This window comes from Mustela nigripes, chromosome 9 (assembly GCF_022355385.1).
Source record: "Mustela nigripes isolate SB6536 chromosome 9, MUSNIG.SB6536, whole genome shotgun sequence".
Taxonomy (NCBI): Eukaryota; Metazoa; Chordata; class Mammalia; order Carnivora; family Mustelidae; genus Mustela; species Mustela nigripes.
In genome coordinates this window covers 37,004,918-37,025,097 of record NC_081565.1, presented here as the reverse complement: position 1 = coordinate 37,025,097, position 20,180 = coordinate 37,004,918, and the positions used below count along the sequence as shown (strand labels likewise).

Sequence of the window (20,180 nt, the reverse complement as noted above, 5' to 3'; positions counted from 1 at the left end):
GCTGTGATAATTCCTTTATTGCCAAGTGCTGTTTTATTGAGGGGTTGGGGTGGGTGAGAAAGGGATTCCTGCTTGGATTTGCCTGGGATGAAACAGGCACTAACCATTTTCTGTCTTTTTAGTACTGTCTCCCACTATAGGCCTGTGGGACCCAGGAGCTGGCCATGTAGTCGGCCCTAGCTTTATAAATCTGACCTAAGCTCAGTCTCTGGAACCAAGGACATGCCTTCCTACAAGACTGTGGAGGTGAGACAGCCTGGGCTTTCACGGCACTCAGAAGAGGGGAAGTACCTTTTCCTGTGAGAGGCTTCAGGCATTTTTGTGCTGCAGGCAGGACTGGATTCAGACTGACCAGCTCTCGGTGGTGCTGCTGTAGCTGAGGGAACTAGATTGCTCCCTTAAGTTTCTTGTCCTTATACTTAACTGTCATCCCACAGTACTCTAGTGCTTTTGGCTGGGAGCGGGTCTCTAATTCTTTTAAGGATCACATGATCATTAAGACAGCAGACCCTTTGGGCCACGAAGCTGGAAAAAGGCCGCCCTCTAGTGTTCAGATCAGGCAAAGGATGACAGGGCTGCAGTCAGAAAGCCCGTCAGACCTTCTCCTACCCTTTTAATTAGGCCCTCCTTTTAAACCTTAAAAAGGTATCCTTTCCCTGTAAGAAATTTAAGTTTCTGCACATTACAGGGGACATCAGAGCCAAGACCGTGACACCTGCATCATACTGACCCAAGGTGGCCCTAGGAAGTGACAGACCACTTTGTATTTGTCTTGAGGTGTGTGTAAAAAAAATTTCTGCCTCAGGGTCTCAGGCTGTTGACTAGAGCTTTCAATGCCAAGATACTACTGAACACAGGCCGTTGGGAGAGAGTGGACAGCCAGGGTGATGCTGGATAAAGGTAAGGCAAAGAGATCCTCCACGTCTTTAACTTTGCCATGAGAGGGCATGGCAGGTGAAGAGTCAGGAGCCAGGAACTGCTACAGGAGCATGAGTGTTGTTAAAAAGAGTAATGCAGTGATGTGGGCACTCTCTTCTGTCTCTGAATTGCTGGAAGGGAGGGTAACTGGGGACATGAGGCCTGTCCCACCACTCTCCAAGGGCTAATGAGGAGTGTTTTAGTTTTTGGTCAAGTCTTGAAGAACAGCATTCAGCTAACAGAGCTCCTGAAATTCATCATGTTTTCTTCCCCAGCTTCTAGGTTAGCACTGGCCCACCCCATCCTCTGGTCTTCAAATTTAGAAAGATAGTAATTGTTCTAGAACCTTATCTCCACAGACACGGGGTCAGTAAGATAAATACTCTTCTAATACCACAGGAATAGGAGGGCATACTAAGTTTTTCAGGCTGCTCTGCCCTTCCCTACAAATGCTCCTGTGCTTGGAACTGAGGGACATAGGCTTGGGCTTAGTCAAGGCCATGGGTGGCTGGGGAGAGGCTAACATGGGTAGGACCAGGGAGTGGGTTCTAGGATTTGTAAGGAGGACCTGGCAGAGGCCCCTCCAGCCTCTAAAAATTCAGCACAGCCTCCTGAGCTGGTCCCATCACCTCATACCGGGTCTTGTTCTAAGCCACCACTGTCCTCTCAGGGGCTGTGGCTGGCCTGTGGCAGGCCCGGTATAGCTGAAGCTGGCTCCTCAGACCCTGGATGCACTGGGATTTCAGAGCCAGGATTTCATCCAGCTGGGTCACAAAATCTTCAAAATCCTGAGGAAGGAAACAAAGGACAAATGAGCTTTTGGATTTGTTGGCCTTCTGTCAGGATCTGCTTTTCTAGTCCCTTTTCTTGCAGGGAGTTTTCAGAACCCTTAGGCCCATTCTTCAGCTAGAAAGCCTGCAGTACACTACCAGTGACACAGGGTGAGGCTCATTTCTCTGCATTTGAGACTTTTTTTTAAAGTAATCTCTAAACCCAGTGTGGTACTCGAACCCCTAAGATCAACCCCTAAGATCAACTCTAAGATGCACACTTCACTGACTGAGCTAGCCATGCACCCCTGCACTTGAGAAACTTATATGTAGAGAGGTATTCTGCAGGGCAGAGGGTATCTTTGCAAAAGTACCTCTGGCTGAGGGGCACCTGGGTGGCTCAGTCAGTGAAGGTCCAGCTCTCGACCTTGGCTTAGGTCTTGATTTTAGGGTTGTGAGTTTAAGCCTGCACTGGGTGTGGAGCCTATTTAGAAAAACAAAGTACGGGACGCCTGGGTGGCTCAGTTGGTTAAGCAGCTGCCTTCGGCTCAGGTCATGATCCCGGGGTCCTGGGATCGAGTCCCGCATCGGGATCCTTGCTCGGGAGGGAGCCTGCTTCTCCCTCTGCCTCTGCCTGCCTCTCTGTCTGCCTGTGCTCACTCGCTCTCTCTCCCTCTGTCTCTGACAAATAAATAAATAAAATCTTAATTAAAAAAAAAAAAGAAAAGAAAAACAAAGTACCTTTGGTCAGCATGTGGCAGGTCACTTACCATCACAGGGAGGGGCTCCAGCAAGCCAATAAGAAGGCAGAATGGCAAAGGAGAGAGGCTGGAAACATTTTAGCCTGGAAATGGGGAGTGCAATTCCAACTCCCACCTGTCTGTGCAACCCCTTGAGCTATGTCAGAGGAATGGCAAGAGGAGGCCCAAGTCCTCTTAGAGTAGGACAGCAGACCCTTCACCATAGCCACAGCAAACAAGGATGGCCAGAAGAGTACCTGCAGGCTAATTCCCACCAGCCCCTGAGTGTCTAGCCAAGGCTACTTACATGAAGAGCCAGCTGACTCATCAGGGTCTCCTCCTTGAAGACCAGTTCTGCCATTTTATCCAGTTGTTCCTGGTGTGCTCGGATGACCACCTGCCTGGGAACACCAGAGGGGATAGTGTGATCCCCTGGGCCTCCCATCTCTCCCAGGCAGCTTTCTGAGGCTAAGCCTCATTTCCAGGCCAGGAACTACCCCTCCTCAGAATGGTCAAAACTTTGACCCGGGGCCAACACATGCCTCCCCCCCCCCCCCCCCGCTCCTCCTCTGTCACCTGTTCTTCTCAGGACTTATCTAGGGACTAAATTATACCAAGAACATACTGGGAAAGTGGGGCTTCTCAATCTGTCCCTGCCTCCCCCAGCTACACTGAGGGACAGGGATGAGTGCTGCTTCTCCCCTACTACAGGAGCTTCCCATGGCTTCCCTGCCAAAAGGCTCAAGGCTATGACCACTGTAGCTGGCACACCTGGGACAAGGTGTGGCCTGCTGCCTCGCCTGCCATTTTTCCTTCCTGAGGGAGTCCAAGGACCAAAGCAGGGGCTTTGAGTTCGAAACTGGAGGATCTGCCTTTTGTCAGATCCTACCACTGGGTAGAGGCCATGGAGAGAGCAAGATCGTCTCCTGGGATAGGCAGGCTCCTCATCTGTGTATCCCTCCATGTCCTCTTTGTCCCTGGCCCTGGCCTGAGCCCCAGTGAGCAGGAGACACACAGCTGGCCTAGATCCCAGGAACCCTAGCAAAGGGCTGTAGCCTTTGTTTCCATATACCTACCAGCTCCTCGGCCCCTAATGCTGAGGGGCCCTGCTGGATCTCCCTGCCTCCTTTCTCTACACTTTCTGTGGCCTCTCTTTCTGTTGCACTGTTCACAGCATCCTTTGGGGAAAGCAGCACAAATCACCAGTCCCTCTGTTTTTGACCTTCACCATCTTGCAAGTTCCCCAGCCTGCCTTGGTTCTGAGGGCACAAGGCTGTAACTGCTGTGTCCCTGGGCAGCACTTCCAGGAACACAGACCTGACAGAATGAAGAGGACTCTGATGTCACCACTGGTCCCAGGCTTGCTGAAGGGGACGGATCCTCCCTTTTCTCACCCAAGGCCCAGCTTTTCCAGACTCAGGGTTCACCCACCCAGGTAGGCCTGCTCCCTTGAAAAGCGGGCAAAGCCTGTCTAGTTGGTAGTGTAGCTCTGACACTGAAAAAACGATAACTGTTTCCAGAACAAACAAATGTTAAGCTGGGGTGGGAGGAGGGATGCCAGTCTTGGGGAGGGTGTCCAACTTACTGTGCAGGCCCCAGGGTGAGCTGAGGGAGTGTCCCTGCAGTCTCTGGAGAGCTGCCAGGGGCCAGGGGAGAGCCTGGTCTTGCTAAGCACCTTGGGATCGGCCTGTATTTGAGCCACATGATGTTGCTGTTGTAGCAGGGCAACTTGATGGGGTCTCTCAGCAGACTTAGCTCCTGCCAACCAAGTCCTTTTGGAGATTTTCGTTCTTGGGCCCAGGGCTGGTCAGCCATAACACTGCTTTCTGTTCGTGCGGTGAGTAGAGGTGCAGGGTGGGGTCCTCCAATATGTATGTGGGGGAAGGGCTTTTCTGGAAAACCCTGGGAGCTGCTCAGCTCTGCCGCCTCAGCATCAGCATCACACCGCTTGCTACTTGAGTGTTCCTGGGAGGATAGTACAGGCTCTCTGCTCTGGCAGACCTCCCCTGGGTCAGTCTCACTGATGGGCAACGTCTCAGGTGGGTGCTGACGGATGGGTGATGGGGACAGAGCTGGAAGATCACCATTTGGCTTATTGTCAGGGGGAGATGATGAGAGCCACAAGTGCCCAGCTGCTGAAGACACTGGCAGGAGTGCTTTCTGATCACCAGATGACACTGTGTTGCCCACAGGTGGGCCCCCTGCTGCCACTGGACTGTGAGCAAGCCCATCCTGGGCCAGCCGTTCCAAGGGAAGAGGGCCCTCATCGTCTGTGTTCTCCAGGAGGGACACAGTGAGGGGAGCCATCAGTCCAGAAGCATATTCAGAACATGTGCCTGACTCCCCTCTACAGTTGCCTTCTTGGTAAGGGTAACTGTTTTTCATGGTTTCGGTCACCAGAGTTGGGCTGTCTTGGCCAACTTCTCTCAGAGGTGTGCTGACTGTCTCTCTTTGGTCTGGAGATCCTGGAAATGCCTCATGGGATAGTGAGAAAATGAAACTGTCTTCTTCTGGGGGTAGTGAACTACCCTCAGCCTGCCCAGGAGCCTCACTTCTGAAAGCATTCTGTCTGAGTTCAGAGGGTGGGTCTCCACCACCTTTCTGGCCACATACAAAGTCTACCTGTGAGCAGTAAGGCTTCTCTGTTGGGTTGTCTCTGGGGGAAAGCTCCAAGGAGGAAGACTCCTCTCTGCTGCAGTCCAAAGTCACCTTACTTGAGCCGTGGCCATGACTGAGAGCTGCTCCTCTGTAATTTGTGGGGTTCCTAGAGTACATCCAGTTTCCAGTTGGGCCCTTCTCGTCACCATCTGTCCTGGGGTTAAAAAGCAGACTCTGCTGCCTTTCGGCCACCTCCGCAGCGCCTTCCTCCCTCTGATGAAGGAAGAAGGAGCCTTCGCTATTCTCTAGGGTGTTTCTCTGCTTTGTGGTCCTCTGACTGGAGACATGTGAAAAAGAATCTTCACTGAAATCGCTGTCATCAAGATCCTCAGCATGGGCTCCATCCTGGCTCTCAGAGTAAGAGCAGAAGGGGAGAGGGGTCTCATTCTGGAACTGCCCCTCCAGGGGCCTGTACTGGCATAAAAACCTTTCCAGTGGTTGGTAGTTGAACTTCTGCTGGAGGAGAGGTGGCTGCTGGAACTGCTGATGATAGAAGCGCAAATGTTCCTCCCTCTCTTTCTGATGTGGAGGGATGTCTGTCCACACTTCTGAGGCAGGCCTGGCAGGTGTGCTCCCCTTGCTGCCCTGCCCAGATTTTGCTAAGTGGTGGAGGCTGCCAGAGGAGAGCTCGGCCCGTGACACCAGCTGCCGCTGCACGGGCTGCACAGGCTGCACTGTCTTGCACTTGGAGGGTAGCTTCCCACGTGCTGGGGCTTCTCCTGGGCCGGCGGCCTTGCTTCCCCACCTGCGGGCAGTTCTGTTGCCCATTTGATTTTTCTCACAGCACAAGGGTGCAGACTCTTCTGCCCTTTTTTTGGCTGAATGTCTAGACTGCGTGGCTCCTTTGACAGGGCTGGTCTGAACGACCCACTCCTGGGGAGGACTCCCTCTGGATGAACCTGTCTTACCAGGAACTTTAGGTACAGGTGCAAAAGGGATGTTGGGCGGGTGGCTGGCCAGAGGATAGGCCTTCCCTTTCGTGGAGCCAGGAGCTGCCATGAATGACTGCTGAAGCCCCAGCTTGACCTTTTTGGGAGAACACTTGTCCCCTGGCAGGGCCACAGGGGAGCTCTGAATTCTTTTTGGAGAAGAGTTTCCAGAGGTCTGATTTCGACTTGTAGCTGAAGTACAACATTTAACGCCTTTTTTTAGTTCTTTGACCCTGTAAATGACCATTTTATGTTAAAATGTGTATTCTAGCATGCCCCTTAATTCTTTTTCTATACTTTTCAAAAACCAAAGAAAAGCATTACAAAAAAGATGGGTACAGTCTTAGGATATAAATATATACTATACATTCTATGATCAAAAGTTTTGGAAAATGCCTCAGTCCCATGGGATAGGCCAGTGAAGCTTGTCTCAGAACCGTACCACATCCCCCCATGTTAGGGCCCGTGTGTACTTCTTGAAGATGGGCCAACTCAGGAGCCTGGTGTCTCCACTCACCTGCTACCCCATAGCCAGAGCCCCCTTTTCCTACAATCCATCTCCTTTTAGGCTTCTCTAAAAAAATGGGTTCCTTCAGGGGCACCTGGGTGGCTCAGTGGGTTAAGGCCTCTGCCTTCGGCTCAGGTCATGATCCCAGGGTCCTGGGATCGAGCCCCGCATCGGGCTCTCTGCTTGGCAGGGAGCCTGCTTCCCTTCCTCTCTCTCTGCCTGCCTGTGATCTCTGTCTGTCAAATAAATAAATAAAATTAAAAAAAAAAATGGGTTCCTTCAAACTTGCTGGGTACTCAGGAAGCAAAATCCTCTGGAAATAAGCAGGTTTGTGCTAATTCTGTTAAAGGAAAAGTGACTTGTCTATTCCTAGGGTTTCTCAACATTTGCACAAGTGGTCTTTGGACCCAGGTAACGCTTTGTTGTAGGGAGCTGCCTCATGCACTATGGGATGTTTAGCAGTATTCTTGGCTTCCACCCACTAAATGCCAGTAGCACTACTCTCTAGTCATGATGATCAAAAATCTCTCCAGACGTTGCCAAATGTCCAATGCAAAATCACCTGCTAGATAGAGAATAGAGAACCATGCTCTATTCCACTTGGGAACTTTAGAGATCTCTGCCAGGATTCATTTGTCAAGATCAATCTCTTAACTCTTGTGATATTTAAAAACACTGTAAGAATTTAGAATCACAAGGTGACACCAAGTAAAAATGTGATTCTCCAGTGGTCTGTAAACTGTTCACTAAAATATCCCAGGAGGGAGCAGTACTTCTGCCTGGGGCTCCCATAAAATGTCTTTGCCTTTGTTTTGGTTTTAATCCAATCCTTACGGGGAGCTCAATGACCCCCGTGGCCATTTTTGAAAACCAAGATCTAAGCCTGACACTGAGACTTGATTTAAATCTTCCCTTGAAGTCTGGGAGCCAAGGCAGGCAGGTAATACAGCTAAGCAAAGAGATGCAGAATGTGACTGAAGACACGTGTCCATGGGCCTTTGTTCAGGTGTTGCAGTAGGGCATACATACAAGGAAATGGGCTGAGAGGTGCCAAGTAAGTCTAGATGGTTCCAAATTACTTCCTGTTAGAAAAGTCTTAATTATTTTAGTTTAATTAGGAGAGAAACACCAACATTTCCCTCTAGTAGGACTCACAGTAAATAATTCTAGAAAGCTGAGTGCCAGAGGGAATCCTACAGGTAATTTGGTTATTGATGCTAAATGCTTCCAGTGTACTCTTCCTATCCCCAAAATCACTCCTGTCACTAAGCTTTTCTGATAAATGTAAACCTATTAGGGGTCCAGCTGGAACTTTACTTTTGGATTCCTTAGCAATATTCTAGTATATGGAAAAAAGAAAATTTTAAATCAGAATAAATTTTTACATAAGTAATAGGGGGCCTGGGTGGCTCAGTGGGTTAAAGCCTTGATCCCAAGGTCCTGGGATCAAGCCCTGCATTGGGCTCTCTGCTCAGCGGGGAGCCTGCTTCCCCCTCTCTCTTTGCCTTCCTCTCTGCCTACATGTGATCTCTCTCTGTCAAATAAATAAATAAATAAAATCTTAAATAAATAAGCAATAAAATCGTGTATATATAATTACCTAAAATTAATTTCATTAGGCTTCATTTAAGCACATAAAACAAATGGCTTTCATTCATTTTCAATAATTTATCAGACTGCCTCAAATGGAAGAGATTTCTATTATACTTCTTTTTAAAGCCAAAATTATTTCAAATAATTTCTCAATTATACTTAATACCTCTCCTATGTGAAAGGGATTTTTCTCTTCCTTTACTGAGGCACTAAGAGAGGAGATGTCTTGTTCTCTGTTCCTAATGATGAAATTCTTACTTTAAGCAAATGATAACGTATCATCCAGGGAGTAGTGGGGTTATGAAACAAGATCTGTTCACCGTTATCAGTTGTTGAAGCTGGGTAATGGATACGTGGAGGTAAAGAATTTCAAGCCATATTCGTTTTTTGGTCCCAACAAGGTTGGATCATCTCATTTCTTCTATCTGATCTCAGTTTGTGAAGTAGCCTTTCTTTTTAAGATTTATTTATTTGAGGCAGAGTGAGGGAGAGTGTATGAAAGGGGGAGAGGCAGAAGGAGAGGGAGAGAGAATCTCAAACACACTACTCACTGAGCGCAGGGCCTGACACGGGGGCCTGATCTCATGACCCTGAGATATGACCTGAGCTCAGCCAAGAGTCAGATGCTTAACCCACTGAGCCACCCAGGCACCCCACAAAGTAGCCTTTCTTCTAAGGAATGCTAGTACGCAGGAAACCTATTTGGGGGACCTATTGCTTAAATTAACACATATTGATTGGTAACTAGTTCCATGTGTGGTGCTAAGCCCTTCATAATGTATCCTCATTGATTCCACATAACTCTTTTATGAGGTAGATGCTAATATTATCACCTGTCAGATAAAACTGAAGCCCAAAACTGTTGCCTGAGACTGCTCAGCTATTTCATGGCAGAAGCAGGGTATTGGCCAAGATAGTCTTGACTCCAGAGCCCACTCTTATAACCACAGGAAGAGTTCCTCCTTTCATTCACAAATACTTAACTGTGTATCTACTAGGTACCAAGTATTGTCTGGGCAGTAGATACAGTGGAGAAATAGATAAGGCTTCCTGTTCTCATGGAACTTAAATGATAGCTCATTCCCAGACAGGACCAGGCAGCAAAGCAGCCAGAGAAAAGTATGGAAATGATAGTGTCTCACCCATGCTAGGAAACCTATGTGACCACGAGTAAGAGATGGGGGTAGGGGAACCTTGGCAGATACTAAGGTCACCCCAGAAAGAGCCCTGACCATATAGTCAGGCTAGCTTTACTGCCAATTTCCAATAAGCCCTTTTAAAGTTCCTGCCTTTCTCTGAGTTCATTTTAACCTTTTGTAACGTGTCATGTCTGGGTGATGTCTCCTGGACCTACATAGTTCTAAGCGCTTCTGCCTTGACAAGTAACATGTATTCTCTCCCTTAGATTAGGGCTGAGGCTAGTAACTGGAAGAAAACCTTGAGCCTTCCACTCCAAAGAAATATATCATTTCCCACTAGCCATTTAAAAGGCACTGATGATGGTGGGGCGCCTGGGTGGCTCAGTGGGTTAAGCCGCTGCCTTCGGTTCAGGTCATGATCCCAGAGTCCTGGGATCGAGTCCCGCATCGGGCTCTCTGCTCAGCGGGGAGCCTGCTTCCTCCTCTCTCTCTGCCTGCCTCTCTGCCTACTCGTGATCTCTGTCTGTCAAATAAATAAATAAAATCTTAAAAAAAATAAAAATAAAAATAAAAGGCACTGATGAGGGGCGCCTGGGTGGCTCAGAGGGTTAAGCCTCTGCCTTCAGCTCAGGTCATGGTCCCAAGGTCCTGGGATCAAGCCCCGCAGTGGGCTCTCTGGTCAGTAAGGAGCCTGCTTCTCCTCTCTGCCTGCTACTCTGCCTATTTGTGATCTCTCTGTCAAATAAATAAAATCTTTAGAAAAAATAAAAAAATAAAAGGCACTGATGGGGGCGCCTGGGTGACTCAGTCAGCTAAGCGTCTGCCTTCAGCTCAGGCTATGATCCCAGGGTCTTGGGATCAAGTCCCACTTCGAGTCCCCTGCTCAGCAAGAAGCCTGCTTCTCCCCCTGCTCCTGTGTGCACGCTGTGTATACACGTGCTCTCTCCCCCCGTAAAATAAATAAATAAAATCTTAAAAAAAAAAAAGAAGTCTCTAATGGAGATGTCTCCTGAACCAGGGAATGTGTCCCCTTTCTCTTTTCACACTTGTAAAATGGCAAGGCCTATCAGGTCACATTCTTCAAATGACCAATTGCACATTCCTCTGGTACTAGGATCATGGCCTCAAGAACAGACTTCTGCTGGAGCTCAAGATCAAATTTCTGTGTGTTTGAGATACACACACACACACACAACCTGCTACCTGGGAGCGACTCACCGGTCAGCATAACGCAAGGTATTCAGAGTGTGTTCGGTGGCCACATGGCTTGGTGAGATGTTGGCGATCATGCAGGTTTTGGCATCACCAATGAAAGAATCCCTCAGGACCTGTCCAAAACAGAAGGCAGGTCAACGAAGTCAATTAACAAAGGACATACTGACTACTTATTGTGTGCAGGACACGGGGCCATAGCTCCCCTCCCTGCTACAAAAAGGCAATTTACAAAGAATAAATACAAATGATCAAAAACACAGAAAAAAGGTACTTCACCAACCAAAGAAATACAAACAAACTAGTAAAAACACTAGTATTTTTCACCCATAAGATTAAGTAAGACTCATAATACCCTGGCCCTGGTGAGGGTCTAGGGAAATGGGCACTTTTCTACATTGCTATACTATTTCATGTGTACCATGAAATGGTATAAGCTTTTGAGAAGACAGTTTGGCAATATATATATAAAAATATAAAAAATATGCATGCTTCCAGGACATTATCCTAGAGAGAACTGCTCAGTTGATTTAAAAAAGAAAGGTAATATATAGGATACGCTTTATAGCATTATAATAATTAGAAAATCTAGGAGTCTGTAAACAGGGAACTGAATACTTTTTTTTTTTTTTTTTTTTTTAATCTATTTGATAGCACAAGCTCAGGGAGCAGCAGAAGGTGAGGGAGAAGCAGACTGTCTGCTGAGCAGGAAGCCCAGTGCAGGGCTTGAACCTAGGACCCTGGGATCATGACCTAAGCCGGGGGCAGGAGCTTAACCAACTGAATCACCCAAGTGCCCTGCAAACTAAATAAATATTAACTGACTACAGCACAACCTTTAAAATAATTAGGTATACCTGAACTTAGGTACACGGAAGATCTACAACTTTGAATGAAGAAGGCTTATGATTCCGTAACTCTATAAGTAGATCTACATGTAGATATGTGCGCAGAAAAATATCTGGAAGGATAGTCACCAAAATGTAGCAGTGATTATCACTGAGAGGTAGGATTTTCAGGTACCTCTTGCCATCTCTTTTGTACTTGTATATACATACACTGTTTGATTTATTATTATTAAACAATTTTATTTATTTTTTTAAATTTCTTTATTTGAGAGAGAGCATAAGCAGGGCAGAAGGAGAGGGAGAAGCAGGTCCCTGCCAAGCTGGGAGATCGATATGGAGCTCGATCTCAGGACCCTAGGATTATGACCCGAGACGAAGGCAGACTCTTAATGACTGAGCCACACAGGCACCCCTAAACGATTTTATTTTTAAACAATCTCTATACCTAACATAGGGCTTGAACCCACAACTCCAAGATTAAGAGTCACACTCCATTGATTGAGTCAGCCGAGTGACCCTGAATTATTTTTTCATTTTTTTCTGAAGTATTACCGTTATTATCATTATTTTAAAGATTTTATTTATTTGAGAGATAGAGCACAAGCAGAGGGAGCCGCAGGCAGAGGGAGAAGCTGGCTCCCTGCTGAGCAAGGAGCCTGATGTGGGATTAAATAGGAACGCATTTTCTGGGGATGGTGAACTTGTTTTAAAAAAGGTCAGAGCAAGGGGCGCCTGGGTGGCTCACTGGGTTAAGCCTCTGCCTTCGGCTCAGGTCATGGTCTTAGGGTCCTGGGATTGAGTCCCACATTGGGCTCTCTGCTCAGCGGGGACCCTGCTCCCTGTACCCCGCACCTGCCTCTCTGCCTACTTGTGATCTCCTGTCAAATAAATAAAATCTTAAAAAAAAAAAATGTCAGAGCCAATTTTTAGAATCAGGACTAACCACCCATAAAGGGTTTCTTAAATTTCTAGTTGAAATCATGTTTGAGAAGATAAAATCCAACCCACAGATCATGAGTCTAATGAGTTATATTACAGGTTCTGCCCCAGGCCCTGTGGAGCCATTAGGTTAGCTGCACAGAGTAAGAACCTTTGCTAAAATACAAAGATCCTTACCTAGACTGCCATCTACGCTAGTCTGTCCCCCACTGAGCACAGGACATGGTGCAGAAAGGAATCATGGGCACCCATAACTGTCTTCACAGCAGTCTGTTTAGGCAGTTAGGTAGGCTCAGGTAGGTAGACCCCTACCTGGGCCACTGTTCTGAAGCCATTACAGTGCTGAATTACTGGCATTTTCCATTCATTAAGAAGCACAGTTTGGGGATGCCTGGATGGCTCAGTTGGTTAAGCAGCTGCCTTTGGCTCAGGTCATGATCCCGGCGTCCTAGGATCAAGCCCCACATCGGGCTCCTTGCTCAGCAGGAAGCCTGCTTCCCTTCCTCTCTCTGTCTCTGCCTGCCTCTCTGCCTATTTGTGATCTCTGCCTGTCAAATAAATAAATAAAATCTTAAAAAAAAAATAAACAAAATTTCTAAAATAAATAAATAAATAAAATAACAAGCAAATAATAAATTAAAAAAAAATTTTTAAAGATCTTATCTTTAACTCCAGCCATTATTTTTTGTCTTGAAACACTCTCACAGCTAAGAAAATGCTTAGTACAAGCTATACCAGCCAAAGGCTCAGAGACTCCATTAAATCAAAAATGTTTCTTTATATTAGAAATAAGCAGAAAGCTGCTGGGTGATGGCCAGAAGTGCACTACTGCCCGTGAAAGCTCAGTTGCTTCATATCACAGGCATCTCTGCCTGAGGATGCCCATCTCTGCCTAGAATGACCTGGAAGGAATGTGACTCCTTCCCTGTCCTCCCCCTCCCTGAGCTTAGCATCATGCTTTGCTGGCAGTGGAGGCTTTGCTGAATGAACAAATGAATGTAAGAACGAACAAACGAATGAAACAGAACAAACTCAAAGTTCACATTTAACTTTACCTGAGTTAATTTGCTTTGCCTGAAGGGAGTGTGGGTGTGTTCCTGATCCAATGCACGGATACATTCCTTCAGCTGCAAAGGTAGATCAACAACAAACGCAGGAAATCCCACATGCAAAGAGAGAGGAACAGATCAGACTTTTCTTAAAAGAGCCATTCTCAGACAGTCCTCCAAAAGGAAGTCAAAATGCTTTGGTAGTTTCTTGTCCAACAGGAAAAATCAAGCTAGAAGGGTGAACATCCTGAGCTCCCTGTGTCTATTTGAGGGTCTCCCATCCTAAAGGCTCTATCCTTAGATTAGCCCCAGTAGTGGGGAACAGAAAACCAGGGACTTTCCCACAGGCCCCAGAGTCCAAGCTCATGTGGTGCAGTCTAGGCTTGCCAGCTCCTTTTTTCTTGCCTCCTCTCATACGATTAGCAGTTATAGGTGCGCTTAAGTACAGAAAATACCTATATACCACTCCCCCATCTCCGTGCTAACACATGCACACCTATAGGTGTAGATTCAGATATAAGTTTTCTGATAATTACTTTGAAAGAAAGCAGCAGCGCGCACTAACTTAAATCCATAGAGAATTTTTGCTTTTATTTATTTTTTAAAGATTTTATTTATTTGACAGAGAGAGATCACAAGTAGGCAGGCAGAGAGAGACAGAGAGGGAAGCAGGGTCCCTGCTGAGCAGAGAGCCCGATGTGGGGCTCAATCCCAGGACCTTGAGACCATGACCTGAGCCGAAGGCAGAGGCTTAACCCACTGAGCCACCCAGGTGCCCCTTCTTTTATTTAAAAGCAAATAAACAGACACTTCTCCAATGAAGACATACAAAGACATACTGCCTAGAGCAATCTATACTTTTAATGCCATTCCGATCAAAATTCCACCAGTATTCTTCAAAGAGCTGGAATCCTAAAATTTGTATGGAATCAGAAGAGACCCCGAATTGCTAAGGAAATGTTGAAAAACAAAAATAAAACTGGCAGCATCATGTTACCTGATTTCAAGCTTTACTACAAAGCTGTGATCACCAAGACAGCATGGTACTGGCATAAAAACAGACACATAGACCAGTGGAACAGAGTAGAGAGCCCAGATATGGACCCTCAACTCTATGGTCAAATAATCTTTGACAAAGCAGGAAAAAATATACAGTGGAAAAAAGACAGTTTCTTCAATAAATGGTGCTGGGAAAGTTGGGCAGCTATATGTAGAAGAATGAAACTCGACCATTCTCTTACACCATACACAAAGATAAACTCAAAATGGATAAAAGACCTCAATGTGAGACAGGAACCCATCAGAATCCTATAGGAGAACATAGACAGTAACCTCTTTGATATCAGCCACAGCAACTTCTTTCAAGATATGTCTCCAAAGGCAAAGGAAACAAAAGCGAAAATGAACTTTTGGGACTTCATCAAGATCAAAAGCTTCTGATAATGGATGCAGAAAATAAGTAGTACAAGCTATACCATCCATTCTGATAATGGATGCAGGAAATCTCACCCTTGGCCTGAGTTACACCTGCCCCTTACATACTCAAATCCAGCAAAGGAAACAGTCAACAAAACGAAGAGGCAACCCACGTAATGGGAGAAGATACTTGCAAATGACAGTACAGACAAAAGGTTGATATCCAGGATCTATAATGAACTCCTCAAACTCAAGACACACAAAACAGGCAATCATATAAAAAAATGGGCAGAAGATATGAACAGACACTTCTCCAATGAAGACATACAAATGGTTACAGACACATGAAAAAATGTTCATCATCACTAGCCATCAGGGAGATTCAAATTAAAACCACATTGAGATACCACCTTACACCAGTTAGAATGGCCAAAATTAGCAAGACAGGAAACAACGTGTGTTGGAGAGGATGTGGAGAAAGGGGAACCCTCTTACACTGTTGGTGGGAATGCAAGTTGGTGCAGCCACCTTGGAGAACAGTGTGGAGATTCCTCAGGAAATTAAAAATATAGCTTCCCTATGACCTTGCAATTGCACTACTGGGTATTTACCCCAAAGATACAGATGTAGTGAAAAGAAGGGCCATCTGTACCCCAGTGTTTATAGCAGCAATGGCCATGGTTGCCAAACTGTGGAAGGAACCAAGATGCCCTTCAACGGACGAATGGATAAGGAAGATGTGGTCCATATACACTATGGAGTATTATGCCTCCATCAGAAAGGATGAATACCCAACTTTTGTAGCAATATGGACGGGAATGGAAGAGATTATACTGAGTGAAATAAGTCAAGCAGAGAGAGTCAATTATCATATGGTTTCACTTATTTATGAAGCATAACAAATAACATGGAGGACATAGGGAGATAGAGAGGAGAAGGGAGTTGAGGGAAATGGATGGAGAGGTGAACCATGAGAGACTATGGACTCTGAAAAACAACCTGAGGGTTTTGAAGGAGGGTGGTGGTGGGAGGTTGGGGGAGCCAGGTGGTGGGTATTAAGGAGGGCACGGATTGCATGGAGCACTGGGTTTGGTGCAAAAATAATGAATACTGTTACGCTGAAAAGAAATGAAAAAAAAAAAAAAGGGAATAAAATAATTTTTTAAAAAGTATAATATAAATAAATAAATAAAAGTAGGGGCACCTGAATGGCTCAGTTGGTTAAGCCATAGTTTTGAACTGTGTCTGCAACCATCTGTGCTTTATCTTTTGCTTTTTTCTATTAGTTTTTTTTTTTTTTTTTTTAAAGTAAACTCTATGCCCAATGTAGGGCTTGACTCATGACCCCAAGATCAAGAGTTACATGCTCCACTGACTGGGCCAGCCAGGCCCACCTGTGCTTTATCTTGATTTATTTTCTGCATCCATTATCAAGATGTGTGCTAAGGTATCAGAAAAGCCTAAGAAGTTATTTTTGGGGTCTGGGAATGCTCACCTTTGTTTCCGTATAAATTAATGGTAATCACTTCTTTGCCTTATGCCATTTTGGCTTACAAAAGATTTCATAGGGAAGTTCTACTTTCAGATAGCAGGAGAAACCTGTACAAGGGAATTTCCTCTTTTATTACAAATCAATGCAATATCCCCAAACTTTACCACTGGGACAGTTCTCCAAAAGGGACAAACAGGTAACCAAACCCTTGGCCCGAGTTACACCTGCCCCTTACATACTCAAATCCAAGTGTGGCCACTAATCCTTATCAGCCTTTGAGAACAATCTAAGCAATAAAATAAATAATAAAAATATATTATAATCTAGCAAATAAAAGAAATATCTTACTGTTATAAATAACCCAATAAATTAGTTGTAGGGAAAGGACAGCTCTTTTTTTTTTTTTTTTAAAGATTCATTTATTTATTTATTTGACAGAAATCACAAGTAGGCAGAGGCAGGCAGAGAGAGTAGGAAGCAGGCTCCCTGCCAAGCAGAGAGCCTGATGCGGGGCTCGATTCCAGGACCCTGAAATCATGACCTGAGCTGAAGGCAGAGGCTTTAACCCTCTGAGCCACCCAGGCGCCCCAAGACAGCTCTGTCTTACAGCAGAATTCCGACCAATTAATGTAAAAAGGATGATAGGAACAGGAAATCTCACCAGGTAAACATCACAGTAATGATTGTTCCAGGTTAAGAATCATCAACAGAAGGGCACCTGGGTGGCTCAGTTGGTTAAGCAACTGCCTTCAGCTCAGGTCAGGATCCTGGAGTCCCGGGATCAAGTCCCACATCGGGCTCCCAGCTCTGCGGAGACTCTGCTTCTCTCTCTGAACTTCTCCCTCTCATGCTCACTCTTTCTCTCTCAAATAAATAAAATCTTAAAAAAAAAAATCATCAACAGATGATAAAATTAGGCAGTGAAAGTGTGATGTAAATAGGAAATTGCGCAGTTTCAGACTATCTCCCCATAAGTCATTTATTTATTTATTCATTTATTTACTTATTTATTTATGAGAGAGAGAGAGAACATGCAGAGCAAGCAAGAAAGCATGAGCAGGGGGAGGAGCAGAGGGAGAAGCAGACTCCCTGATGAGAGGGGAGCCCGCCACAGGGCATGATCCCGGGATGTGGGGATCATGACCTGAGCCAAAGGCAGACACCTAACCAACCCAGGTGCCCCAAGGTATTTATTAATTACAAACGGAAAATGGTTAACATTATAGTGGAGAAACTTAGCACAAAACATCTTTTTTTTTTTTAATTTAAATCTTTTTTTTTTTTTTAAAGATTTTATTTATTTATTTGTCAGAGAGAGAGCGCGAGCAAGAGCGAGCATAGGCAGACAGAGTGGCAGGCAGAGTCAGAGGGAGAAGCAGGCTCCCCGCAGAGCAAGGAGCTGGATGTGGGACTCGATCCCAGGACGCTGGGATCATGACCTGAGCCGAAGGCAGCTGCTTAACCAACTGAGCCACCCAGGCGTCCCAGCACAAAACATCTTAATACGTGATCAAAGTTAACATCACCAGTAATGAGATGTACTGACTTCATGTACCACCTATATGATTCACTGAGAAGGGTACAATTTATGTGGTATTCTTGCTCAATTTACCTCAATCTAATCTTGAGAAAACACTGAATAAACCCAAATTCACAGACAATCTGCAAAAAAAACAAAAAACAAAAACAACCGGGGCGCCTGGGTGGCTCAGTGGGTTAAAGCCTCTGCCTTCGGCTCGGGTCATGGTCTCAGGGTCCTGGGATCGAGCCCCGGAACAGGCTCTCTGCTCCTCAGGGAGCCTGCTTCCTCCTCCCTCTCTTCCTCCCTCTCTGCCTAGTTGTGATTTCTCTCTGTCAAATAAATAAAATATTAAAAAAAACAAAAAACAAAAAACAAAACCAAAAACAACCAAAACCATAAAACCAGGCAGGACAGCACTCTTCAAAGGTGTTGAAGTCACAGATGACAAAAACTGAGACTATGAGAACATGACAACTAAACGTAACAGGATCCTGGACCCAAAAAAGGGCATTAGTGGGACTACTGGTGAAATTCACACAAGGTCTGTAGATTAGTAAATAGTATACCAATGTTATTGTTGTTGTCTTGGGATTGATGTCTACAATGTTAATTTCCTGATTTAGATATTTTATTATGGCTATACAAGATATAAGTAATATGGAAACTGGGTGAAGGAATGCTGTGTATTTAATTTTGGCAACTTTGTTTTGGTAAATCTAAAATTATTCAAAAACCAGGGGCTCCTGGGTGGCTCAGTGGGTTGGGCCTCTGTCTTCAGCTCAGGTAGTGATCTCAGGGTCCCAGGATTGAGCCCGGCATTGGGCTCTCTGCTCAGCGGGGAGCCTGCTTCCCCCCACCACCTCCACCTGCTTCTCTGCCTACTTGTGATCTCTGTCAAATAAATAAATATAATCTTTAAAAAAAATTATTCAGAAACTGAAAAAGTAAAAAGAGATGCAGATTGTCTTTCTCACCTCTCTTTGCCTTGCAATTTATCCCTCATGAGGCCTGGAAATAAAGTGTCTAGGTGGAGACTTCAGTTCTGATCAGAAGGACTTAAGTAATATGGAGGGGCACAGGCAGCACTATGCAGCTGCAAAAAGGAACAAGGAAGATGTCTACATACAGCCACATAGTGAGTGCTAGGATATTGTTAAGTGAAAAGAGCAAAGTGTTTACAGTGTACTACCCTTTTTTTCGAGGTGAATACAAATATATATATAAGTAAAAAAATGGTTATCTAAGAAGTGGGAGGTAATAGGGTTGCGGGGACAGGGATAGACACAAGACTTCTTTCAGATTGGCTTGTTCTACAGTTTATACTTCAACCGAATATGAAATTGGTAAGCTTAAACACATAGAAAAGATTTCAAATGACTGTGCAACACAGTATTATGACTGTACACCTAAGTGGGACACAACCTAAGGGTGAAGAGGAAACTGCAAAGAAATCTTACTCCGAATTCAATAATCATATTATGAAAAATATCAGCATTATTTTGAAACACATATATACTGAAGAAGAGCAAATAAATTATATAAATGCTGTAGGGTGCCTGGATGGCTCAATTGTTAAATGTCTGCCTTTGGTTCAAGTCATGATCCCAGGGTCCTGGGATCGAGACCCGCATAAGGCTCCCTGCTTGCCAGGAAGCCTGCCTCTCCCTCTCCTGCTTACCGTGCTTTTGAATTAATTTATTAATATGAATCCTTAAAAAAAAATCATGATGATTCACAGACCTGTACCCCTGGGACAAATAATACATGATATGTTACTAAAAATAATTTAAAAAAATCAGTTTCCTAGCTACAACAAAAATGCCTAGAAGCAAGGACTAACACAGTGGTAGTAAGCACCCCTAGCACCCCTAACTGGTCTCAAAATGCCATTTCCTTCTAAAACCAAGGCTTGTTGAAGAATTGCCTAATTCAAGGTCTGGGGAAGGAAATGTACAAGAGGAGCCTGGAACATCTTGTCTTGCCAGAATGCCAGGAAGCTAGAAGCTATTAGAGACTAATAGTTGGTCAAAAAAACTAGAGGAACATACTTGAAAAGGCTCCCACTGCCCAAAGGATGTATATTTAAATAACAAAAAGAATAATGATTACAATGAGTCTATAATAATACAAAACCAAACAAAACAGTAAATAACAACAAATTAATTGGTCGGGTTTAGGTTACTAGGACACAATCATTCTGAAAACTGGTGAGTAAAGGCAAAGAATCAAGCAAGCATTTATCTTGTCTCTACTGAATGAACTATATTTCAGGATAATCATAATCACATACTTGAAGAAAAATTCTTCCAGCTAATAAAGAAGGAATATGAGAATAAGAATATCACAATTTCAGAATCCCTAAAGGAACAATAGATACAGGTGATGCTTATCTATAGCTGGTAAACCCATTAAATGAAAAAGTCTGATAGGAAACTATAAAGGAGAAA

General features: G+C 45.0%; 1 protein-coding gene across 3 annotated transcripts in view; it reads right to left on the bottom strand.

Moving 5' to 3' along the window:
- KIF24 (kinesin family member 24) overlaps window positions 1-20,180 on the bottom strand; it is a 90,879-nt gene that overhangs the window by 10,073 nt on the left and 60,626 nt on the right. For 2 of the 3 annotated variants that reach the window (XM_059411474.1, XM_059411475.1), the window contains exons 9-13: window positions 13,310-13,381; window positions 10,474-10,583; window positions 4,014-6,248; window positions 2,736-2,829; window positions 80-1,706 (exon numbers count right to left, since the gene is read on the bottom strand). In XM_059411474.1, the coding sequence (XP_059267457.1) occupies window positions 1,566-1,706; window positions 2,736-2,829; window positions 4,014-6,248; window positions 10,474-10,583; window positions 13,310-13,381 (2,652 nt within the window). In that variant the 3' untranslated portion in view covers window positions 80-1,565. Of the gene's footprint in view, window positions 1-79; window positions 1,707-2,735; window positions 2,830-4,013; window positions 6,249-10,473; window positions 10,584-13,309; window positions 13,382-20,180 lie in introns of those variants that run through there. The other variant, XM_059411476.1, reaches the window with a different exon arrangement.